General features: G+C 44.3%; 1 protein-coding gene across 1 annotated transcript in view; it reads left to right on the top strand.

The window, feature by feature from the left end:
* Positions 1-27846, top strand: part of LOC134934622 (dynein axonemal heavy chain 3-like) — a 1803147-nt gene that overhangs the window by 1068037 nt on the left and 707264 nt on the right. Inside the window, exon 44 of the mRNA XM_063930015.1 lies at positions 23239-23388. Within this exon, the coding sequence (XP_063786085.1) occupies positions 23239-23388 (150 nt within the window). The remainder of the gene's footprint in view (positions 1-23238; positions 23389-27846) is intronic.

Below are 27846 nucleotides of genomic sequence, written 5' to 3'. Positions count from 1 at the left end.
GCTCACAGATGCATGGGCACTGCATTAGCAGAAAGGAAACTTGCATTAGCAGAAGGTAGTAAATCTGGCTTCCACTACTGCCTGCAATTACAGCCACCTTGCATGCGACTCATACTCATAAATATTACAGTTTTAACATCTTTTACACCAAGAATATGGCTGATGAAAGTGTGTAGTGATAATAACAAGGGCTTTGAAATCAAGACTACATACAGAGACAGTCCATAGATACATATGCACTATATTGACAAAAGTATTTGGATGCCTGACCATTAGACCAACAGGGACAGTAATGACATCATATTCAAATACATACTTTAATATGGAGTTGGTCCACCTTTTGCAGCTATAACATTTTCCACTCTTCTTGAAAGGTTTTCCACAAGATTTTGGAGTGTTTCTGTGGACATTTGTGCCCAGTCATTCTGTAGAGCATATATAAGGTGGTTCCGGTATGAAAGATAGATAGTGTCTAGTTAGACAGTCAATAGATAGACACCATATGTTAGATGGACATTAGGTCGACAGGGTCAAAAAGTCGACATGGCCAAAAGGTCGACATGGAAAAGGTCGGCAGGTCAAAATGTCGACAGGGTCAAAAGGTCGACATGGAAAAGGTCGACAAGTCAAAAGGTCGACAGGGTCAAAAGGTCGACATGGGAAAGGTCGACATGAAAAAGGTAGACACCATGTTTTTTGCATTTTTGTGGTTTGTGTGGATAGTTTTGTCATCTGGGACCCCCAATTGTAGAAAGGCATACCCTCGCGGTGCTCGCTTCGCTCGCCACGCTTCGGGCACGGTGGCTCGCTGCGCTCGCCACAAGGTTTATAACCAACTCTATGCCGACATGGATAGAGAAAGTATGAAATAATCCAAAAACATGTTACATTTAAAAAAAAAAATTGTCTATCTTTTTTATGTCGACCATTTTCATGTCGACCTTTTGACCCTGTCGACCTTTTGACCTGTCGACCTTTTGACTTGTCGACCTTTTCCATGTCGACTTTTTGACCTGTCGACCTTTTGAGCTGTCGACCTTTTCCATGTCGACCTTTTGACCCTGCCGACCTTTTGACCCTGTCGACCTAATGTCCATCTAACATATGGTGTCTATCTATTGACTGTCTAACCAGACTGTCTATCTATCAAACGGATAGGATATAAGGTCAGGCACTGATGTTGGATGAGAAGGCCTGGCTCGCAGTCTCCATCCCAGTTCATCCCAAGGGTGCTCAGTGGGGTTGAAGTCAGGGCTCTGTGTGGGTCAGTCAAGTTTTTCCACACCAAACTCATCAAACCATATGTTTTTAGACCTTACTTTGTGTACTTGGGCACAGTCATGTTGGAATAGAAAGGGCCTTCCCCAAACTTTGCCACAAAGCTGGCAACATAGCATTGTCCAAAATGTTTTGGTATGCTGAAGCATTAAGATTGCCCTTCACTGGAGATAAGGGACCTAGCCCAAACCCTGAAAAACAGCCCCATACCATTATCCCCCCTCCACCAAACATCACAGTTGGCATAATGCAGACAGGTAGGTAACGTTCTCCCGGCATTTGCCAAACTCAGACTCGACCATCTGACTGCCAAACAGAGAAGAGTTATTCTTCACTCCCCAGAACATGTTTCCACTGCTCCACAATTCAGTGTCGGTGTGCTTTACACCACTCCATCTGACGCTTGGCATTGTACTTGGTGATGTGAGACTTGCATGCAGCTGATTATCCATTGAAATCTATTCCATTAAGCTCTTGCTGCAGTTTTTGTGCTCACATTAATGGCAGTGGAAGTTTGGAACTCTTCAGCTATGGAATCAGCAGAGCCTTGGCGACTTTTATGCACCATGTGCCTTAGCAGTCATTGATCCCTCTCTGTGATTTTACATGGTCTTTTGCTTCGTGGCTGAGTTGCTGTTGTTCCTACTTGCTTATACTTTCTAACAATATCACGTACAGTTGACCGTGGAATATCCAGCAGGGATGAAATTTCACGTACCGCCTTATTGCAAAGGTGGTACCATGCTTGAAGTCATTGAGTTCTTCAGAAGGACTCATTTTGTATAATAAATGTTTGCAAATAGAGACTGCATGGCTAGGTGCTTGATTTTATACACCTGAGGCAATGGGCCTAATGGAAACACTTGAATTCAATAATTAACAGGTGTGGCAAAATACTTTCGTCCATATAGTGTAGCTCTGAATACAGCTTATATACTTATTTAGTTCTCTGCAATTGTGGCTAACTTGCTTCAATTTCTACATTAGGGATGGAAGTTCAAAGCCTGCCATCATATCAAAACCATTCAATGTTATTACACTGAGCTATGGACATTTCCAGGTGTCTGTAGCTGCATTCAAGCTGTCAGCCAATGGCTGGGCATTGGAAAGCAGCATTTGATGGCGGGCAACCATAAAAAAACACAATTCAATGGAAAAAGTACTTCCATCTGATGCGGAATATATATGGTTGAAAACCATCAGCTTCCGATGTCTGTCCTCACTCTGCATCGGTCATTGAGTAACCAGATATTGCACAGTCTGACTGCTCATTTAGTTAGTTGCCATGCTAATCTCTGTTCACACCTGTTTTGCTAGATAGAAGCCTTTACTGTATTTTAAAGTAGTTGGGCACCATTTAACAAGCTGGTAATTGGTGCATTGTGGGTGGGGCCACGATGATACAATAACATCAATACCCCCCCCCCCCACATAGCCGGGCTGGCTGCTCCCTCCCGGAGGATGGCCTTATCTGATTTTTTTGTACTGAACCCCACAATTTGTAATGGCAGCTGTGTTAATGAGCAGTGCACATTATGATATTAGACTATTAAAATTATGTTCTCTGTTAATTGGACTTCGCTACTCCATCAATCCAAATGAAATCTGATCTCTTTACTGAGAACGAGCAGTGGCAAATGAATAATACAGGAGAAAAATGAATTCTTCAAAGGAGGAAAATTAGAGGGATGTAAAGAAATGTCTTACTGCTCAAGGCAGCACAAAGAATAGGAAATCAAACCTTAGAAGCTTTGCTAGAAATTAGTGAAAAATGAATGCCTCTGCCACATTGATTATATCTGTAGTGATCAGTTTTAACACGGAAGCTCGCATATTTGTATTATTTAAATTGCTATTATATTATAAATGTGATTTATTTTAGAAGACAACATCACAATATGTTTACAGTAAAATGTAATTGCCCCAGTAATTAATACATTTATTTGCAAATTGTTACCATTTCCTCTTACTTCTGGTAGCAAAAATAAACACATATTTCCTCTACTGTATCTGGAAAATAAGCCCATGTTTTTTTTTCTATCTGTTAGCTGGAGAATTCAGCCAAAATACTATGTCTGTATATCAGATCTTTGTGCTCTCTCACGCATTCCCTTTCTCTTCACTTTATAACTTGTCAGGTAGACACTACTACTTCATGTTTTTACTTCCTTAGGCTGGGTACACACTTGCAGATGTCATATTAGATGTGACATTGCGCAAGACCCCCCACAAACGATATTGTTCATACACACTGAACGATATCGTTTGTGTCAGTGACGGCATACACCCACATCCAGGTGCATGCTGTCTTGTACAATATCTTTAGATTTCAAGTTGAAAACGAAAGATATTGTACCTCGTTAACGACCTGCGGGAGCGCGCATAGTTAACGATATAAGAAATACAAACTTGCCGAAGTGGACGATATATCATCCGATCCACCGGATTAGCTATCTGAGAAAAAGTTTAGCCTTAGTTCTGCAGAGGACCGGACATGTTGGATTTTAATTACTTAAACTGGATTTTTTTTAAATCCCCCATAAAATGTTGGTTATTTTAATATTTCAATAAGTTTAGAACATATTTTTAAAACGATATTAAAACATTTTATTGAAGAAAAAAAATACACCTAGGTGTGTCTCACACCCCCTCACCCTATTGTGTCCATAGGCCCTCATTATAAAATTACCTCCCCCCTCCCAGTGTCAATAAATTCCAGCAGCAGCTGTTCCCCAGTGGCATTATTCCCACCCCTAGTGGTGATAGATCCCCAGTGGTGAAAACTCCCACCTACCAGTGTTCATAGCCCCCCCCCCCCTGTATCAGTACCTCTGTTATCCCCCACTCAACCGCATGTGTTGGGGGGCTGATCATTAGTCTCCCCTGCTGCAGCAGACTTCTGTACTGTACTTGCAGAGATTAGCATCACAGTGCTCAGCAGGGAACTAAGTTCCCCTTTTGCACTTTAAGTTTTTGGTGCATGCACCCAAGAGTGCCAATCGCACACTATTATGGTGCACAACTTCAGCAGTCGGTGGTCACAGATCACAACATCACAGCCTGGGGTCTGGAGGAGAAAGAGGAGATGCATTTTGCACTAATGCTAAAATGTCAAGGCACACCATCAGGATTCTTTGTTTTAAGGAGAGATTTTATCATTAAAAAGACAATGATGAAAATTGTACCTCATTATGCCACACTGTATTCCTCCCAGTTACATTATGCCACACTGTATTCCTCCCAGTTACATTATGCCACACTGTATTCCTCCCAGTTACATTATGCCACACTGTATTCCTCCCAGTTACATTATGCCACACTGTATTCCTCCCAGTTACATTATGCCACACTGTATTCCTCCCAGTTACATTATGCCACACTGTATTCCTCCCAGTTATATTATGCCACACTGTATTTCTCTTAGTTACCTTATGCCACACTGTATTCCTCTCAGTTACATTATGCCACACTGTATTCCTCCCAGTTACATTATGCCACACTGTATTCCTCCCAGTTATATTATGCCACACTGTATTCCTCTTAGTTACATTATGCCACACTGTATTCCTCTCAGTTACATTATGCCACACTGTATTCCTCCCAGTTACATTACGCCACACTGTATTCCTCCCAGTTATATTATGCCACACTGTATTCCTCTTAGTTACATTATGCCACACTGTATTCCTCTCAGTTACATTATGCCACACTGTATTCGTCTCAGTTACATTATGTCACACTGTATTCCTCCCAGTTACATTATGCCACACTGTATTCCTCCCAGTTATATTATGCCACACTGTATTCATCTCAGTTACATTATGCCACACTGTATTCCTTCCAGTTACATTATGCCACACTGTATTCCTCTCAGTTACATTATGCCACACTGTATTCCTCTCAGTTATATTATGCCACACTGTATTTGTCTCAGTTACATTATGCCACACTGTATTCCTCTCAGTTACATTATGCCACACTGTATTCCTCCCAGTTACATTATGCCACATGGTATTCCTCCCAGTTACATTATGTCACACTGTATTCCTCCCAGTTACATTATCCCACACTGTATTCCTCCCAGTTACATTATGCCACACTGTATTCATCTCAGTTACATTATGCCACACTGTATTCCTCTCAGTTACATTATGCCACACTGTATTCCTCCCAGTTACATTATGCCACACTGTATTCCTCCCAGTTACATTATGCCACACTGTATTCCTCCCAGTTACATTATTCCACACTGTATTCCTCTCAGTTATATTATGCCACACTGTATTCCTCCCAATGATTAAATGAACAATATTCTTCACCTGTGCTACCAAACACTTAAGCAGCTAAAAAGCACTGATGGAGTTCACCATTTATACACTCCTAAAGCACATATGAGAAATAAAAATATACAATGTTTTCAGTGCTGTGTTAGAAAAACATTCAGGTGACCATATGAAGATCTGCAATCACAGGTGCCCAAATGGTAACTTTTAATATATTCACAAAGATAAAAGATAACATGCTCAGACCAATGTCCGGATACTCATAAGCCAAATACAGGAGCACTCCGATATGATCCGGCTGGAGATATGGACCACGCTAGAACAGCGGCAGAGGTCCCTGATGTTCCCTTGGCTTCTTGAGTCCCCGTCTGGTCTGGCCTGTGGCGGTGATCGTAGCAAGAGGTGTTGCTGATCTTGTTATCTTTTATCTTTGTGAATATATTAAAAGGTCCTTTTTGGGAATTGATATGGTGTGGAGATCTCCTGGAGTCATCTAAAAGAAACCATTTTTATGAATGCGGGACTGAACACTAATGTAAGTGTACTTCCTACTAGCGTGTCTGCCTGGATTTACCTCACACACCTCTGTTACTCAGGCTGTTAAAGAAACTGCTTAGGGTCTGCTGGTAAAAACCTGAATGTAAGTTTCTTTCCAAAAGTTACCATTTGGGCACCTGTGATTGCAGTTCTTCATATGGTCACCTGGATGTTTTTCTGACACAGCAATGAGAACACTATATATTTTTATTCCTCCCAGTTACATTATTCCACACTGTATTCCTCATAGTTATATTATGCCACACTGTATTCCTTCCAGTTACATTTTGCCACACTGTATTCCTCTCAGTTACATTATTCCACACTGTATTCCTCCCAGTTACATTTATGCCACACTGTATTCCTCATAGTTATATTATGCCACACTGTATTCCTTCCAGTTACATTATGCCACACTGTATTCCTCCCAGTTACATTATACCACACTGTATTCCTCCCAGTTACATTATTCCACGCTGTATTCCTTCCAGTTACATTTTGCCACACTGTATTCCTCATAGTTATATTATGCCACACTGTATTCCTTCCAGTTACATTTTGCCACACTGTATTCCTCTCAGTTACATTATTCCACACTGTATTCCTCCCAGTTACATTATGCCACACTGTATTCCTCCCAGTTATATTATGCCACACTGTATTCCTCCCAGTTACATTATTCCACGCTGTATTCCTTCCAGTTACATTTTGCCACACTGTATTCCTCATAGTTATATTATGCCATACTGTATTCCTTCCAGTTACATTTTGCCACACTGTATTCCTCTCGGTTACATTATGCCACACTGTATTCCTCCCAGTTACATTATGCCACACTGTATTCCTCTCAGTTACATTATACCACACTGTATTCCTCCCAGTTACATTATGCCACACTGTATTCCTCCCAGTTACATTATGCCACACTGTATTCCTCCCAGTTACAATATGCCACACTGTATTCCTCCCAGTTACATTATGCCACACTGTATTCATCCCAGTTACAATATGCCACACTGTATTCCTCCCAGTTACATTATGCCACACTGTTTTCCTCCCAGTTACATTATGCCACACTGTTTTCCTCCCAGTTACATTATGCCACACTGTATTCCTCCCAGTTACATTATTCCACACTGTATTCCTCCCAGTTACATTATGCCACACTGTATTCCTACCTGTTACATTATTCCACACTATATTCCTCCCAGTTACATTATGCCACACTGTATTCCTCCCAGTTACATTATGCCACACTGTATTCCTCCCAGTTACATTATTCCACACTGTATTCCTCCCAGTTACATTATGCCACACTGTATTGCTCCCAGTTAAGCATATGCTATATTGTGTGGCCCCCAGTGCCCCCTGTAAAAAAGTAGTGACTAGTGATAAGCTTTCTCTTATGCAAAGATATCTCCTACTTGTCAGTATGGATAGAAGAGTGGGAAGCAGGGAGAGGAGAATGGGTATTGGGAACAGGAGAGTTGGCTGTAGGTAGAAGAAAGTGAGCAGTGAATAGAGATACATGCTATGGCACTATGGATTACTGGGTTGCCCTCTTTAGGCCCCAGTAATAAAATACAAACTGCAATCTGGTAAGTGGGCCAAATTACAGCAGGTGGTGGGCTGCATTGGCCATCATCTGTAGTTGGATGCTCCTGCCCTACAGTAACATTTTTAAGGGCCCCTACTTTACACCCATTCATCCACAAAAAACAGACCTACTGTAGTAAGAGCCCAAGCAGTCAGCTTGTCCAGAGGCACCTGAGAATAATGGGGACCAATTTCACAGAGTGCAGACAACAGAAATGTACCCCAGTGAGTAGGCCAATGAGCAATGACATAATGGAATTTTGTGTAGCCGTGTTTATTAGCCTAGGCAACTATGTGCTTATACTGTATTCTGTTTTATTACACATCGTAGCAGCATACGTTCCTTACACAGAGTTCACCTAGCAAAGCAGATCTTTTGTGTCTGTATTTAGCACTTCTATTTCCTGCTATGTGAAAACTCAGGAGTCCCTAGACTAATATAACTGCTGCACAAAGATTCTGTATGTTGCTATTGTGCCCTTGCTTGTGCCAAGCTGCCATCATTGTCTACACAAAGGTCAATGAACCATAACTGCATAACTACACAAACTACTTAATATCCAACAAGTAAGTGCAGCTCTGACCTAACTCTACCACTGGTAACAAAAAAGTACCCATGTCTACAAGCTCCAGAGCAGAAGAAAAATTATGAAATCTTTTGGATAATCTTATTATCAATTAGGGGACATTAATAATAATAATAATAATAATAATAATAAAAAATTATGGACCTGTCATTTAAAAGAAATAAACTAAATAAAAGTAACCTTTTTTTTTGTCTCCAAAAACCAAACATATGTCATAAACTATTATGAAATTCATCATATTCTGCTGGACTGTTAATCTTTGTAAAATAATAAATATTTTACAGTAGCTTTATCCCTACAAGACTTTTATTTTAGAGTTTGTTCAGTAAATCACATCATGCGAAGCCCTGTGGTTTATTTGCACAGAAACATTATAGCACACAAAGGCATTGGAACATAACAAAGTATATATATATATATATATATATATATATATATATATATATAATTCTTCTTTAAGTCTATTTTATAGTAGAAATGAAGGTGCCCTTTAGTAGTCACGTTTTCCAAGATGGGAAGGACACTATTATCTATACCAGTGGTTCCCAAACTGTGTGCCGTGGCTCCTTGGGGTGCCTCGGGACACTTGCAGGGGTGCCCTGGGTTGGTGGTCCAGGACCAATTCAAATTATTCATGGTCAATATAATAGGCAAAACCAGTGCTGGTGGCTGCCAGTCATAAAATATGTGGCCAAACAGAAGCAAATCTGGTCCCTCACCACACAACTGACCCTAAGGATGACATATAAACGCGATCTACTTAATGTAATATTTATTTCTAAATTTCTCAATAAGAAATTTTTGGCCTAGGGGTGCCATGAAAAAAATTCTGATATTCTAGGGCACCACTGATATATACAGTTTATTACTTTCAAATGCATAATGAAACAATGGAATGCTAGCCCTCAAACAGAGATTGTCTGAATCCACTACACACACCCTGGAAGTATTTTACTGGCTTTGTAAAATGTTTGCATTGTACTATGTATATGCACAATCTTGACTACTACTGTGTATATGTAGTGTTTTTTTTCTCTTTTTTATTTATGTTTAGCTCTTACAGTATTTATATAGCACCACCATATTAGGTGGTGCTGGATTGAGAATAGTTAGCACTCACACCATTTCTCAGTGCCATGGCAATTGAAAAAGAAACCCCAGTTGGGACAGAGCATCCGATATGATTTCTTAGTTTATTGAGTTTGCAATACAGCTGTAGCTATTGGATACTTCCAGTCATGCTACAGCACATTCTTATAAGGCGCCCATAACTTTATTGTGATTACATAAACCTTTCTTAAGCTAGCTTATCACTAAAATAAAATGACACACACTCTGAAATAAAGACATGGACACGGTAGCTGGAGTTAAAGGTCAGACGATATTTATTGATCGCTGACCAACTCTTTAAACTATAATTGTAATTGAATTGGAATTAATTTAGATTGTAAAGTTAAATTTAGATTGGAGGATGGCAAAGGAAAAGTCGCTACCAGACACCAGCTCCAGTCACCTAGATGAAAACCAACAAACCAAGGAGGGGAGTACCCAAACTCTGCCTCCTTCCTGCATAACCCGCATTGTGCTGGCCTCACCACTCTTTTCTCTGGCAAACGTTCGGTTCCCGCAGGGGAACATCTAAATGTCCAACCGCAAGAGAAGGACACACCTGCCATCCTTCTAAAGAGGGTGCCCCACAATGACCACTTATGCCTGTTTGACCGCTGGTTGGTAGTGACTTCCCGCCAATCTGGCTGTCAATAGCCAACTGAAGAGAAACAAACAACTCAAATTCAATAAGGGAGGGCGGGAGGGCATACAATAAATGGCAAGAGGAAGTCTGAGGCACATGACCCTGCCCTATATACTATCCTGAGAACAACACCTTAAAGCTTGACGGACAACCCTCGGATCCTATAGGAAAAAAACACCGGAAATATGATCTGCCTAGCAACTGCTTAGTCATAAAACAACCAATCACCAAAAGTTGGGCTCTTATATGGCCTCAGGCTTATGCAACCTTCAGCTAATCTAAGGCGCCCATAACTTTATTGTGATTACATAAACCTTTCTTAAGCTAGCTTATCACTAAAATAAAATGACACACACACTGAAATAAAGACATGGACACGGTAGCTGGAGTTAAAGGTCAGACGATATTTATTGATCGCTGACCAACTCTTTAAACTATAATTGTAATTGAATTAGAATTAATTTAGATTGTAAAGTTAAATTTAGATTGGAGAATGGCAAAGGAAAATTCGCTACCAGACACCAGCTCCAGTCACCTAGATGAAAACCAACAAACCAAGGAGGGGAGTACCCAAACCCCACCTCCTTCCTGCATAACCCGCATTGTGCTGGCCTCACCACTCTTTTCTCTGGCAAACGTTCGGTTCCCACAGGGGAACGTCTAAATGTCCAACCGCAAGAGAAGGACACACCTGCAGTCCTTCTAAAGAGGGTGCCCCACAATGACTACTTATGCCTGTTTGACCGCTGGTTGGTAGCGACTTCCCACCACCAAAGGTTTACAAAACCACCACTGCCATCCGAACAAGCAAAGTAGAACAAACTAAGAACAAACTAAAGAGCCCTAAAGAAAAGGACCAAAAACATCCTTCAGGAAAACCTGCACTCCGTCCGAAGAAAGATGAACCCCATCCTCCTTGTAGAACTGCCGATTACGCAGCACAAGTAAAGGATGCCTGACAGCTACTCCACCTATGGCCCTAACAAACAGAGACACCGCCGAATTCACCTTCTTGCGAGCCTTCTTCAGAGCTGAGAAACGCACCGCACCACGCCACGCCAATGAAAACGCGGGACTATCTCCGACCACACAATATGGACTCCCGGCCAGTGACAACGAATCGCCACTAAATCTGCCTTAATGGACAAAATTAAATCTATCCCCTTAACTCGGCCCAAATCATTGCCACCTAAATGCAGGATGATACAACTGGGGCGACCCCAGCGGCGCTCCCGGTGAAAAAGGAGCCGCAACAAATCACCCCAAAGCATGCCCCTGACACCTAACCAATGCAACTCCCTAGACCCAAAAACATCAGCCACCCTAAGTGCCATGGGATGCCTCGCCGCCCAAAAAATATAAGAATGGCCAACCAGCCACACATGCTCCCCAAAATCAACGACCGCTGAAAAAGAAAAACACCCTAACATCAGAAATTTGAACACAAAACATACATAATGCAATAACCAGAAATAACCCAAGTGAAGGAGAAAACTCAAAAAAACTCCCGTGGACCTAAAGAGAACAGCCAATTGAAATTAAGCCCCCTCGGAGGAAAATTTAAAAATTCACTTCACACCCTCGATTCCTGAACTGTAAGCGTTCAAAAACCGACGAGTAAACAAGTTTTTGGGTTAGCACAACAGGCGCACCTACATCTTATCCAAACGAACATAAGACTTATAGGCATAGGCGTGCGCAGCTAATTTTATTAGGGGGTGCACTACTGGAGGGGCGTGTCATAATACACCCAGGAGAAATTACATGTGTAACATAATGGTGCTACCACCGGCCGCTACTGACTGCCCACTACGGCATAACCCTGACTCCTAGCTACACCCTATCGCTGCTTGCACTTCCCCATCCTATTCCTGACCCAGTGGCGGAGCTAGAGAGGGGATAGCCTAGGTGCATGTGCACCCCCCCCCCCACACCTCACCACCACACACCACACCTCTTGCACCACCACCCAACCCCCAGCAACTACACTCTGATTTTGAGTGGGCCACTCTGGAAAGTACGGAAGGTTTAGGGGGATGAACAGTTCAGTTTTAATATAACACGACTAAAGTTTCAAATTTACACATGTGCCATCACAGACACATATGCCTCTTTCTATGCCATCAGCCTCCTCCTCTGCAGCACACCAGCATTTTTCACACATGTCCCCATGCTCACCAGCAACTGACAGTAGTGCCCCTTATTCACATTACACCACACAGCATGAGCCAACTTCATATTACACTACAGCATGAGCTGAAATTCACATTATGCCACACAGTATGAGCCAACTTTACATTACGCCACACAGTATGAGCCAACTTCACATTATGCCACACAGTATGAGCCAACTTCACATTACGCCACATGATATGAGCCGAAATTCACATTATGCCACACAGTATGAGCTAAATTCACATTATGCCACACAGTATGAGCCACCTTCACATTATGCCACACAGTATGAGCCAACTTCACATTACGCCACATGGTATGAGCCGAAATTCACATTATGCCACACAGTATGAGCCAAATTCACATTACGCCACACAGTATGAGCCAACTTCACATTATGCCACATGGTATGAGCCGAAATTCACATTATGCCACACAGTATAGCCAAATTCACATTATGCCACAGTGCCAGATACACGTAATGTCCCCAGCAGTGGCAGATACACATAATGCCCCCAGTAGAGCCAAATACATATGATACCCCCAGCAGTGCCAGATACACGAAATGTCCCCAGCAGTGACAGATACACGTAATGCCCCCAGCAGTAACAGATACACATAATGCCCCCAGCAGTGACAGATACACGTAATGCCCCCAGCAGTGACAGATACACATAATGTCCCCAGTAGTGCTCACCATTATTATTTAATAATAACAATACATTATTAATAATATATATTTCGAAGAATAAAAATAATCTAAAGTAATTAAAAAAATACAAATTTAACATATGTTAAACAATATATATAGGTGGCACTTGGAAACAATTCTCACAGAAGCTGCGAATATGCTATCAACGTTTCGAAGTTTATTTGTACCTCATCATCAGGATTTAAATAAGTATAATAAACGTACCTTATAAAGCATCTAAACACCACGTGCAAGTACCACTGCTGCCGGCTCTGGTGTGAAGACGCCCACCAATGACGTCGTCACCCAGTGTCCGGTGCCATGACTACCAATAAAAACAAAATACAACAAACATTGTAAATCTACAGCAAGTGGAAAGTATCAAAAATCTAAAATAGCAAAACATACATGCATTCAGCCATAGTAATTGCGTATCATAATCAGCTCCATAATCACAACAGAGGTAGTTTGTTGTGATTATGGAGCTGATTATGATACGCTATTATGATATCAAGGTGTAATGATATACTGATTATGATACGTCTGAGTGCCACCTATACAGAGGTTTATATGAGACCTCTTGCTGTGGAGTCTTAAGGAAGGCACTGGTAAAGCTACCTGCTATTGGGAGTGCTGCCTCCACTAACATATATATATATATATATATATATATATATATAAAACGGAGAAACAATGGCGGCACTCTGGAGACTTGGTTAAAGATGTGAGTGCCAGAGTGCCGCCAATGTTTCTCCGTTCTATACAAGCAGACCGCTGTGTTTGTTGAGGAGGGCACCGGAGCAGGAGCTTAGCTCATTTTGCCCATGGGGGAGTGCCAGACGTGTTTGTTGTATATATATATATATATATATATATATATATACACCATTGTTCTCAACAGCTGAAAAGCTCTATAGTATGTCAGGCTGTACAGGAAACATGCAGAAAAATGATTAGCCCATTTAGCCAAACTACAAATAATGCATCACGGCAGTAGTGTGTAACTGCCTGCAGCCAGCAGCAGAGTGACTCTTCACAACATCCCAGCAAATAAGTGTATGGAATCCCCGCAAGCATCTTACTTTACCGAAACCCCAAGTGGCATGTGGTGTTAGTCCGGTGTATAGACAGGCCGGCACACGGGTATAGAGTCCAGGCGGGGGAGACCAAGAGAGCGCAGGCGTCGGGCAGGGATGGAGGACGCATGGCGGCGTGACATCAATGCGGGGCGGAGCCAGCAGCATCAATGTATCAGACAGTGCACCCAATGCGGCCGCCGGCCAGAACACTAACTATACACTGTCACTCACATGACCGGGCAGCGGGTACAGCAGCAGAGGGGTAGAGGAATGAACACTGATCACCATGCTGCTGGCGTGCGGGGGGTGCCCGACATTAGGGGGTGCCTGTGCGCACCAGGCACCCCCCGTGCGCACGCCTATGCTTATAGGAGTCAGACTTCCAATGGCCAAGCTCCCGAATAGCCGCCGGAGACGAGCCCGTAGCCGCTGCATAGGTAGCCACCCCAATCGGAAAGGAATGGGTACCGAAATCCGCCCCGCGCAAGCCTAGCACCTCCAAACATTTCCTAAACACTGCAGCAAATTGAAACTTCATAAGCGGGCCAGCGTGCGCCTGCACCAGCAACTGGTCATTCCCCTCAACTGGAGATACTCCTGCGCCAACCACAGCGGGCAAACACTCGTTTCCTCCTGGGCCTCCAAGGACACCCAGCGACCCGACCTGTTTGATCTGTTTTGGACCGCACAATCCTACAGAGCAACAGGCCATCCTGCAGGCGCACGTTCCCGTAAAGCATACCAGACTCACGAGATGCCTTACTGCACGCCACTAACTCGCACACCTGGAAAGCCCCAAAGAAAGCTAGGGCAAAAGCACATCCTTAAAGAGCCACCTCGAACTCTGAGGTCGCAATTTGAGTCAGCACACGCAGCAACTCCGTTAGAAGCTGCAAAGTCACGGGTCTACGGGAGTCCGCGGGCGCCGGTCGCATCCTAGCCCATCCTTTAAGCGCTCTGGAAAGGACAAAAGACCCAGATCCGTCATCCCGCGGAGCCGCGAGTGAAACGAAATGCCAGTAAGGGCAGAAGATATGGCCGCTTTTGACCTACCCCTTTGATAATGTTCCCAAACAAAGGCCATCAAAACGTCAGCCGGGGACTCACCTGCCACACCGTGCCTACTTTGATAGGCTGACCAATCACGCCAGGCTGCATCATACACCCTGAGCGTGGAAGGAGCCAACGCACACCTGGCCAGAGCAGCTAACCCGACTCGACATTCTGCCAGACAGAAGGCGGGTACGGTAAACCCTCCGCCGCCGCTCCCGGAACCAACGCACGGAATTAATCAAACTGAAACCGAGACAACGCATCCGCAATTCCGTTGTCTATACCGGGAACGTGACGGGCCCTGAAATTAATATTGTGCCGCAAGCAAACTAACACCAGATGACGCAAAAGCCGCAAAGCCTGAGGAGAGGAAGAACGCTGGTTATTGATAGCGTGCACCACTCCCAAGTTGTCGCAATGGAACGAGATGTCCCGATTCGAGAACTGGCAGGCCCACAACTCAAGGGCAACTATGATCGGGAACAACTCCAGCAACAGGAGGTTCTTGGTGAAACCCCGTGCCACCCAAGAGGACGGCCAAGCAGCAGCGCACCATGCCCCGGCAAAAAATGCCCCAAAGCCCTGACTGCCCGAAACATCAGTGAACAACTCTCCCTGTTGAAGGATACCAGAAACGAAACCCAAATCCGCAAATCATCCCTGATCTCGCGGGAAAGGTACACGGTGTGATGCTGCCGGACCGTCCCCGCCGTGGCTCATTCAAGTTTGCGACAGAAAATCCGACCCACGGGATAATCCGACACGCAAAGTTGAAAGAACCCAGCAAAGACTGTACCTGCTTAAGCCGAACCCTGCGCTTGCCTAAACAATCGTGAATTAAACCCAACAGCTTCCGCACTTTATCTTCGGGGAGACGACAGCAACCCGCCACCGGGTCTATTTCAATTCCCAAATAGCTAAGACAACTGCAGGGGCCCTCACACTTGTCCTGTGTGACGGGAACTCCCATACTTTCGAACAAGGACCTAACCACCGACAGAATATAGCCACAGACCGAACTTCCCCCTGGGCCCATAAAGAGAAAATCGTCCAGGTAATGGGCCACCCCGGGTTGCCCGGAGGCGGCTTGGACGCACCAGTGCAAAAACGTGCTAAATCTCTCAAAATAGGTGCAGGAGACTAAACAGCCGATGGGAAGACACCGATCCACGTAAAATTCGTCCCCCAATTTGAAACCCAGGAACCGCAGGGAATCTGGGTGGAGGGGAAGGAGCCGAAAAGCCGATTCCACGTCTAACTTTGCCAACAGGCCCCCCGGACCACAGTCCCGCACCAAGCGCAGAGCGTCATCAAAAGACTGATAACGCACCCTGCACACGGCCTTGGGAATGGAGTCATTAACCGAAACGCCAGGAGGATGCGACAAGTGCTGTATCAGGCGGAACTTACCCGGGGCCTTCTTGGGCACCACCCCACGGGGGAGATGCACAAGGAGGGCATAGGGGGAAAGGCGTAGGGCCCACACATGTGCCCCAAGCGGATCTCCGCGTCCACCTTCCGCAGGACCTCATGCGGGAATTCGCGAGCCGACTTCAAATTCTGGTGCGCCACCACGTGCACCGAATCCGAAATGGGCAGGCGAAAACCATGCCGAAAACCCTCCAAAAGGAACAATGCCGCCGACCTGTCGGGGTATAAAAGAAACCAGCGCCGCAATTCGGGAATTCGAATAGGGGAGGGGGCCTTACTTACCAATTCCTCCGGCCTCAGCTGGAGCGGTGGGCTTACCGCTCGCCGCCGAGGTGCAGTCTTTGGCCGGGTGACCGGCCCCGCACAACTTACATGAGTGGCGAAAACGACAATTTACGCCCCTAGTGCATTTACCTTCGTTGTAGGCAAAACACTTGCCTTTCCCCGATGACCGGGAACCCGAAACCCCGGCCGCCGCGGACTTCTTGACCGCGGCGTCCGGAACGGGCTTGACCTGTTGTGTGACTTCCAACCACACCTCGACATCCTTAAAACCCGCGGGCAGAATGGGGTTGCCATCCTGATTACGACGGAATTTCTCGTTGTAGTCCCGCCAAGCAGAACCCTTGGATTTTAAGTACATGTCATGCACCAAAAACAGATATTTGACCAAATTGGGATACTCTGCGGGTCGCGATTCGGTGTAGCAAGCCGTATAAACCAAAAACCCCGCAGACACTGGTGAAAATTATGGAAAGCACTCTTGCCCATGCCCCCCGGCTTCTTAGCCGCCTCAAAAGCCTGCCGCATCTCATCCGTAAGGGTGAAGATGTCAACGTAGTTCCACTTCCTGATTTTTTCCCGCATCCGCTTGCGAACCCCCCGCGTAACGGCCGTATTGGCGCTATGGACCATCTCCGTATAAAGGGGGGGGGCAGGGGGAACTGCCGACGCCGGCGCTGCCGCTTTTCGCGATTCCTTAGCCATGCGCCGCGCAATAGGTCTAGCTAGTTTACGCGGGCGCCAGGGAGAACCTGAAGAAACGTTGCTAGAAGAGGTGGAAGAAGTGCTAGAGGAACAATGGGAAGTAATAGCGAGCTCACCCGCGCCTGAAGGACCAGGAACAGCGTCGTCTGTTGCACCCGACTCCGGCGGCGGTGGAACATCTTCCGTTGGAGCCGCTGCCGCCGCCCTCTCCGACCTCCGGCCCCTCCGCGACGAAGACCCGGAACTTTCCAGCACCTGAGAGGATGAAACAAAGGGGACAACGGGCACAGGAGAAAACAGCGCATCAACAGAAATGGGGGGGAACAGGCGGGAGGGGGGGCAAAGCACCATCGCACGGCGGAGGGGGGGGCAGCGGGTACCGGCAGGAGAGGGAGGACGAAATGGCATGGGGGAAGGCAGACCTTACCCCCGTCTCGCCACCCACGGTGTAGGCAGGAAGCCACGCAGGAGGTGGAGGGTGCCCGGCCGACACATGAAATGCCGGCGAGACCGGTTGGAACAGCGTAGGAGCGAGGGGCGGCTGCCAAAACTGGGCCAACGGGTTCGTCCCAGCCGGGAAGGACCCGGCATACGAGCCCGCAAAGGCAGGGGGGGGATCGCAAACCGGGGGCCACCGGCCAACCACGTGGGTAGGACACCCGCGGCCGAACTGGCACCATACGGGTAAAAGTGCGGTGAGGACGAAACTGGGAGGCCCGTGAAAGGCACTCCAGAGGATGCGGGTAACGCCTGCGCAACTGGTCAGGGAAGGTCACCTGTAAAAAACTGTCCCCCGGCAAAACCGTGAGGCGTGGCAAATGACGGAGGAGGGCCAGGCAGGTGGAACGCAGCCACCATAGACGACTGCGTCGCCACCAGCTGCACCGTCCCCAACGGGCCGGGGGGAAGAGCCTGGAGCCTGACGCCCGGGGATGCCGACCGGGACCCAAAAGAAAACGCCCCCACTGCGAGATCCCTCGCCAGGGAACCCAGCACCGGAGCTGCCCGGGGGGGCCCCGACGCATCAACCTGCGCAAACCCCACCCCCTGTAGTGCACTGGGGCCCGCCCTCACCACTCAATCCCCAACCATATATATGGAGGAAAACGCCCTCCCCGCAGGTGAGAGCCCATCCACAGCCGCCCGCGTAACAGAGGGCACCGGGTCTCCCTGCAACCCCACCACATATTGCCTACCCAGCAGTGTGTGCCCCCCCTCACCCCCCGCAGCCCGCCCGCGGACGCCAGGCACCACGTGGGCGCCCGCCCCGCTGGCCGGAGCCGCCAGTGGGAGGGGAAGGGGAGCCGAGCTGCAGCTAGTAGCGCCGGGCGAGAGAGCCGCCCGGCGCACTGAGGCCTCCGTGGACGCCTGCAGCCGCGGACCGGCCGAGAAGTCCTCCGCAGCAGCACGACCCGAACGGCCGCCTGACGCGCGATCACCGCTGGCAGGGGCGTGGACGGCAGCGGCCCAACCCCGCCACGATGCTGCGGGCGCCGGGATCAATCTCCGTGGGGCCGCACTCTGGGATCGCAGGCGTGGGGTGCCCGTGGCTTCCACGAGGCGGCGGGAGCAGGGGGCGCGGCATCCTAAGGCAGCAGCAAAGGGGGCACAGCAGCAGGGGAATGCACTAAGCAGCAGGGGAATCCTGAAAATAAAACAGTAGCAACAGCAACTAAACCTCAACTTATAAAAACAAAGGGGGACAAGATTGAGCACAATGGAAGATAAATGTAATATACTCAGCCTTCCTGGGCCATACAATAAATGGCAAGAGGAAGTCTGAGGCACATGACCCTGCCCTATATACTATCCTGAGACCAACCCCTTAAAGCTTGACGGACAACCCTCTGATCCTATAGGAAAAAACCACCGGAAATATGATCTGCCTAGCAACTGCTTAGTCATAAAACAACCAATCACCAAAAGTTGGGCTCTTATATGGCCTCAGGCTTATGCAGCCTTTAGCTAATCTAAAAACAATATTGAGAAGAGGGAGGAAAGGAGTGTCCAGCCTATCAGGGAGCCAGGCTTCCTTCAAAGGTAAAACTGACAAACACCTACTTCAAAACAAAGATGATGGTGATAGTGAGGGAAATTTTACTAAGCTGTGGAAATATCTGAAATATTTTAGTGTTATAGCATTAATAAATAGCAAACTTATTTATTTATGCCATTTGTAATGGATTTATGGCTTAACTACAATTAATTTATGGCTATCTACTACACGCAATCACATAAGAGGATTTTTGATAGCACTGCAGCAAATTAGTCTACCAGCATGGTTTTATACTGTGGGAGGAAAATGAAGCCATCAGGGAAAACTCCACCCAAATACATGGAGAACATACAAATTCTGGACAGATAGCTCCCTGGTGGGAATAAGACCCATGTGACGCAGGAATCCCAATAATGATGCTGCCTGTTATTTCATTTCAATCATTCATTCAGCAGAAAACGAGTGCAACAATGTACGGTATGAGAAAGCAATATCACAGCAGAAGCAACCTGCTTTATGGCTGCAGTTGTGCATATGCTTAGTATAACATCACTGTTTACATGGGGGCTTTTACAGTGTCTTTATGTGGCAGCTTTGTTTAGATTTAGATTAAAATTAAAATTTAAATATGTTATTGGACAGTTTTATCACAAAAAGCATAAAGCAGATTACAGTTATACCATTTGCAGTCAGGGTAGCTGGTTCTGGTAGCTCAGATAATACACAATAACATAATTATTAAAATGACAACTAGTCATGGATCTGTGTTTCAATAAATCAGTTACTTAAACATCTATGCATATCACTCTCTGTCCCTGCCGCCACTGCATTAAACTTCTCAATTGATGGTACATGGTATAATGGTATATCAGGCATATCAAACTTTCAGTTTCTGTATGTCAGATATATATTTACCCTGTATTACACTTGCTTTGATAGATACTGTACTGTATAGAGCTGTTGGGTTGGTGCAAAGAGCAACAGTAAATAGGATCTCGTTTCGGGTGCTGCTGGTACCTATAGAGTTGTCCACACTCTTGTTGACAAATGGTAATTTTTTTTTTTTTTTTAGGTACCTGCACTCACCAATGTGTGATGTCAAATGTATCAGAAATGTATAATAAACAGGTCTCTGTGTCGTCTGCTAATACTTTTATTCAGTCACAATGCTGAGTATACTGTAGCATTTTATTCAGCATTGTGACTGAATAAAAGTATTAGCAGATGACACAGAGACCTGTTTATGATACATTTAGGATACATTTGATAACACGAAGTGGTGAGTGCAGGTACCCCAAAAAAAACATAGATATTGTACTGTGCAATAAGTGGTCAGTTTTCAATTTGAAAGATATTTTTTTTATTTACTATACTGGTGTATTATATTACTGTGTTGTAAGGATCCTATGGTGATAGGTATAAATCCATCAAAAGCACTTTGACAACAATGAGGATAACTGTATTATTAGCATAAAGTAAACATCTGTTTTTATTGCTACTCACATTTTTTAAACTTTGGTTAATTGTGTTGCTTTTTCTAGAATTTTATTTACTAGTACAGTTTAACCTTGAAATTACATAATTGTGAAGAGTAACTAAAAGAAAACAAGCATGCATTAGTGTTTTCTTGTACAAGAAAAGCTCTAGGAAGCAATCTATTTATTACTAGCGTTTGCCCACGTCTTCACTTGTGTGGATGTCTGTTATTGCTCAATTTTTACAAAGGCAATAGTGCCATATAATATAGTTATGTATATTTTTGTACACATTGATCACAAAATGTCTTTGTAAACAATATTAGCAGTTTTTCCTTCAGGGATTAAGACAAAAAGATGCTTGGGGCTACTAACTTGTGAGCAAGCCATGAAAAGCTGGGCATGGGAGAAGCAGCTGGTCCTGAGAGCTATGCCTGCAGCCCTGCACACTTTTCCAGGTGTGCAATATATGTATATATTGTATATACATTTATATACATATAGCCCTTTTGGACTTAATGTCACGCCTAGCAAGGTTTGAGGATTCGGCAGCTGAGACTTGCCCTAGGAAGTAGTTGTCTGCGGATGAATAAGACGAGGGGGTTGGATATAGTTCCTTCTCATGAGACAAGGGCAATGCAGAAGGCAGGTGGAGCTAAGAGTCAGTGAGCTGTAGTTCTTGAGAATGAGGCTGAGGTAGAGAACTGTGGCTTGTTAATGATGACTTGAAGATGTAGTTGTAGACAAAGAACTGTGGGTTGTGGCTTGAAAGACAAGGCTGTAGATAATGAACTGTGGAACTGTGAATGGTGGTTAAAGACGTGGCTGGAGACAAAGAACTGTGGACTGTGACTTGAAAGACGAGGCTGTAGATAATGAACTGTGGTCTGTGGACGGTGGTTCAGAGACGTGGCTGGAGACAAAGATCTGCGGACTGTGGCTTGAAAGACGAGGCAGAAAGCCCGGGGCTGTCCGTGCCCAAAGGGTCTTACTGGACCGGGGTTTCCAGGAGCGCTTCCACAGGCAGCAGTAGGTTAGGAACGGTAGGGCTGCAGCAGCAACTGAGAACCGGCTAAGCAGGGTTAGGAGTAACCAGCATACGGCAAGAATCATGGGAGCACAGGGCTAAAGCACCTACAACAGGGTTGTAACTTGAAGCACTGGCCTCCCTGTCATAAACCAGCCCCCTTTTATAAGGAGAACTCTCCCTGGATTGGCTGGAAGGGACAGGAAGCCAAAACTATGCCTCAAACTTTGGTCTCCAACATGGCGGCACCCAGTAATGCAGATCTCCCTGTAAGGCCAAACAGTGCACTGCCGCTGGTCTCCTAGCAATCGCCCTGGCAAGGAAATACCCGCTGCAGCGGCGTCCCGCCGCCACGAGCGGACCCCCTCACCGCCGCTACCGCTGCTCATGGACCAGGTGCGGCAGCCCTCCGTCGCCGCTGCCCACACGCTGCCTGCGACGCCAGCCCCACAGCCCCAGCGTACCGGTAAGACCCCGGACGCTGACACTTAAGAAGCCTGCACACTACTTGCACCAAGAGTTAAGCGTCTGTTTTTTCCTTTATTGCTCCTCTCCTTGATGTAACATTGAGATCATATATCCCTCAGTTTCCTTCTAGGTCACAAAGTTATACAATAGTGAAAATGTGATCCAAATTCTTCCAGCAGTTTTTATGTGATGCTGGAACAACCAGACAGACAAACATTTTTTTTTTCCATCTCCATAGTTCATAAACAGTCCCTTGAAGTATATTTCTCAAAAACAAATTGCTATCTACACACACAGCCTTTACAGTTTTATTATACAGGATGTATAGATGTATTATTTTATAGCCATTACTTCATTTTTACTTAGTTTTGTCTTTTTTGCCACAAAAACAAAACAAAACAAAACAAGATTTTAGTACAAGGAATCAATTATCTTTAAGACTTACAAATTGAAACCTTTCCTTGTATTGTCAGATAAGCTAAAGTCTGTTGGTTGCATTTCTTAGTGTTTGATTAATCCTACCGCCTGCTATTCACTTTTCTTGTCAATGCTCAACAAAGGTTCTTGCTGGAATAGTTCAGGAAGCTTATTTACCTCAGAATGCCCTGCCACCTTTGATTAAATTCCATGTGGATTTATAACTATCGCCTCACAATGCTAGGTGACCTTTAAGGCACATCTGATAAAATCCAGAGGTCATAGATTGTTGAAGTTTAAATTGTTGCTAACAATAATGTAACTGAGAATAGGTAGTTTTTTTTTGTTCGCTGTTAAAGTTTGCTGGAAATTAACATGAACAAAATTAATGATTTAATTTTGCAGGAGAAAGAAGAGGGTGTACGGTGCTCCATTGGGGAAACAAGCTTTTGTCTTTGTTGATGACCTAAACATGCCTGCCAAGGAGAAATATGGTGCCCAGCCTCCCATTGAACTGCTTAGGCAATGGATTGACCATGGCTACTGGTTTGACAGGTGCAATAAATATTAATTAGTGTGCTTGGCTACAGAGGAGTAATGATATACACTGTTTCTCTGAAGCGTTAAATTGTTGTATTAGTCTTTATAATTCCTCATCTGCTCAGACACAACAGGAAAACATTTTGAGTTAAAAGATTCTTTGCAACATAAAGAAATGGTGATTCACACATTGAGGAAAATTGCAGTTTAGCAACAATTTGTTATTACTGACTAAAAGCATCTTAATTACTTTAATGTAATTTTATTTATTTATATTGAAGGCAACTCTTAAATATTTTAATTTGGACGTCAGGCATTTATGTGCCACTATAACAGAAAGTGAATATAAGTTTATTGTTGTGCTAAGGATAAATGCTCACATGATATGCCCAGTCCTAAATATTAAAAATAAAAAATCTGTCCATATAATATCAGTCATTTAAAAATATATTTTTATTATTATTATTATTATTATTATTATGACTATTATTCATTTGCTTATTGAAAGTGCAACTAAAAAGACAAACTTATTATTCCCTACACAAATCAATATCTTTTGTGCATAATAAGATGCTAAAAGGCAAATATGATTACTTTATTCAGCAATAGGTTGGCTACTCACTGACATTAAGAAAATAACATTGACACTCCAATACTCTATTTGGCATGCATTGTGTAAACTTTGTTTACATTTGTAGTGGGCTGGGAGGTAAAGGGAGTACACTCCATCAACGCCTCTTGTAGTATACATGAACAATAGGTTTTTATATTAAATAAAAATATGTAAACCTGTCCAATATATTACAATGTATTCCGAACAAATAACAAAAATACTACAAAAATAAATCTATATCTACAGTTTTCTCTTATGATGACATTCTTCTGTTATAATGCCCTTACATAAAAGAATCACTCCGTATAGCTGAAATAGCTAGCTACAATAGCTCTGTTGTTTCAGGCCTTAAGAAGTATGTGTGTTGAAAATTGTAGTATGTGTACATTGTTATGAGTCCTACAATATAATATAGAAGTATAACAACTATGTGTTCAATTGCAGGAAAGCATTACAGTATACATTCCACGCTGTTACATACAGTATAACACAAATCAATTAATTGTTTACACCTGAAGTATGAACAAAACAACTACACATTAGTGGGACTCACGACATTAATTAAGTGCTGATATTTACAGAATCCTTAATTAAAATGGTTTTCACTAGTTCCTGAGAGACCCTTTACAGATAATATGTTATTAGATATTCTTATAACACTTACTCATGCATTGAATAATGTATGCTTCAGTGGTACAAACAGATTTTTCAGTTTATTTCAGTATTTTCTGAAGAAAAAGAAGACAATTAATTAGTCCAACTTTGCAGTCCCACAATAGCTTAACGGATTTTAAAAATGTGTGTCTTGACATTTTGACATTTTCTTTTGTTTTGTTGTTCTCTCACTTATTATTTATTTATTTATTTAAAGTCGATGGATTTCTGGGAGGGCAGGGGGGGGGGTGGAGTTTGCAAAATATATCAATGTGCATGAAGAGGGATACTGTAATTAGAATGTAACAAACTGAGATGTATGTAATACTTCACACTTAATAGGCCCAGTGATCACAGTTAGCCTTTATATGCAACAGTATTCCCAGCCTGACTGAACTGAATGTTTTTAAATGTGGGCACCATTCTACATTCCAAGACACTGGGGTATATTCAATTGCTGTCGTGTTCTTTCTGGTGGAAATGACCCAACAACTCTCTATTCAATGCCGGGACAAACCCGACAGGTTTGGCCCGTTCCCAACAGTGTTAATCCGCCTTTTTTTATGTCGGATTGACATTTGGGCTAAAACCTGTTGGCTTTGGCCCCACTTCCGACAATACACGTGGCTCAGTGGCTGATGCCGCCGATCCACGTGTATTCAGACACCATTCCAACAAGTCGGATTTCCAGATTTGTCGGAAAAACTGAGCCAGGATTGAATAGGTCGGAATCAGTTCCGACCTATTCCAGTCGGAAACTGCTGTCTTTTCGGCAAGACAGCAGTTTCCGACTCTAATTGAATATACCCCTCTGCCCTTTGGAGCATTGAAGCATATCTGAGACTTTGGGGGAGCAGCAGAAGAACCTAGCACCGCCCCTGGACATATATGTACATATTGCTCTTCTTGTACGCTGTATAGTGAATTCAGGGGTGTAGCCAGAATTTAATGGGCCCCATAGCAACATATTGAAGGGTCCCTGTCCCAATGCTTCAAGAGAGACACCTCTCCTCCACACCAATTGTTAATTTTATGCCCCATAATAGTGCCATAGTTCATTTTCTGAACCATAGTAGTGACTTAGTTAATGTTATGCCCCATAGTAATGTGCTAGTATATTATGAACCACAGTAGTGCTCTTACTCACATCATGTCATCATGTAGGTCTGCCAGTACACATTATGCAACACAGTACCCCAATTCACATTATGATACAGTTCATATTATGCCACACTGCAGTCCCTTCACTTTATATTGTGCCACATTACAGTGCTTTAATTTATATGACGTAACAGTATAATGCCCTCCAGTTCATTTTATACCACATTACAATGAGCAGGTCAAGGGGCATAACTAGATATATTGTAGCCCCTAAGGTAAAAGTTTGTAAGTGCCCCTATGTATCTACCAATGGTGAAAAATGTACACTGTACAACATACAGATATGTCCTGATATATCGTTGCTGCGTACCGCATAGCGCCTCGGGCTTCACCCCTGGCCCTTGGGTGGCTGGGGGGGTCCCCTTGATATAAGGGGTCCCCACTCCTCCAGGGTACCCTGGCCAGGGGTGACTAGTTGGATATTTAATGCCACGGCCGCAGGGCACTGTATAAAAGTGACCCCCGGCTGTGGCATTATCTGTCCAGCTAGTGGATCCCGATGCTGGTGTAAAAAATACGGGGGACCCCTACTCTTTTTGTCCCCCGTATTTTTTGCACCAGCACCAGGCGCAGAACCCGGTGCTGGTTTTAAAAATACGAGGGATCCCCTGTCCGTTTTCCCACCGGATTTTTAGAACCAGGACCGGCTCGAAGAGCCCGAGGCTGGTTATGCTTAGGAGGGGGGACCCCACGCATTTTTTTTTCTGACTTTTCCCATTCCATTAAAAAAAAAAAATAATACTTTTAAAAATATATAAATAATACTTGTGCCTCCTAAATAGGCAAACCAAGTACCTAATCCCTTCTAATATAAATACAGTAGATATGCTATTACCAAATAAAAAAACACAAAAAAAACATGTTTTAAAATTATTTTATTAGATTCCGCCAGCAAAGTGTGGCGGATTGAAAATGACGAATTTACTGTCTAAAAGCACTGTTGTCGAATTTACAAACTTCAATTGAATATACTTTTGTCGAATTGCCGCATTTGTACCATTGCAGAAATGTCGAATTTGACAAAAGTCGAATTTGAAAAAGTCGAATTTGGAAAGTCCGTTTTTTTGGCGAAAAGTACTGAATTGCATTGACGAATATTTTTTTTTGGCGAAAAAGTCCAGTTTTTCGACTTTTTCGCCAATTCGACCGCAATTGCATATGGCCCTATGTCATTAATGTGACATCTTGGAAGGCTCCATTATGGTTTGTACACAGACACTGGACAAAATCCGTTAATAGTACAACACATCAAAACACATCATATATTTACCTGGAGTACCAACTCATAACATGGTCAGCACTGGCATAATGGTTACAGTGTCCGCTTGCAATGCGTGCATCCCGTGTTTGAATCCTGTTGAGACCAGAATTATTATTTTTTTCTGTTGAATTTATTTTTATATTTTTTTTTTTAAAGAAATACACTTGTTTGGTCTGTTTTTTCTTTCCCGCTGGGCTCCATTATGTTTTGTACACAGACACCGGATAAAATCCGTTGTGGGTATACCACATTGCAGGCGGTGGGGAAGCAAATTCAGTTTGCACGCATTGTGGGCTACAGATTCAATCCACGGTTTGTGGACTGCATCCGGCGTCTTACTGTACATCAGGCAAAAATGGCAGGGAGACGCTACGTTAGAGGGGAGCTTCTGATCCTGCTTAGGTGGCTGGACCGGCCATTTACTACGAACTCGGAGAAGCGGCGGGCTTACAATAAAGCCCGCCTTGAGATCCGAGCAAAATATGGCCAGTCCTGCAGCCTCAGGTCACTCCAGAGGAAGTGGAGTGATCTGGTCACCAGGGAGCCCAGGAAACTGGAATTACTGCGGCTGTCCCTGAGGAGTAAGTACAGTCCAGTACTGCACATTATTACTACTGTATTTAAGTAATGTACATTTCTCTAATGTCCTATAGGATGCTGGGGTCCATTTAGTACCATGGGGTATAGACAGGTCTGTAGGAGCCATCGGCACTAAATGACTTTAAACGTGTGGGCTGGCCCCTCCCTCTATGCCCCTCCTCCAGACGTCAGTTTAGAAATTGTG

Source organism: Pseudophryne corroboree, chromosome 6 (assembly GCF_028390025.1).
Source record: "Pseudophryne corroboree isolate aPseCor3 chromosome 6, aPseCor3.hap2, whole genome shotgun sequence".
NCBI lineage: Eukaryota > Metazoa > Chordata > Amphibia > Anura > Myobatrachidae > Pseudophryne > Pseudophryne corroboree.
This window is presented reverse-complemented; position numbering and strand designations above follow the sequence as displayed.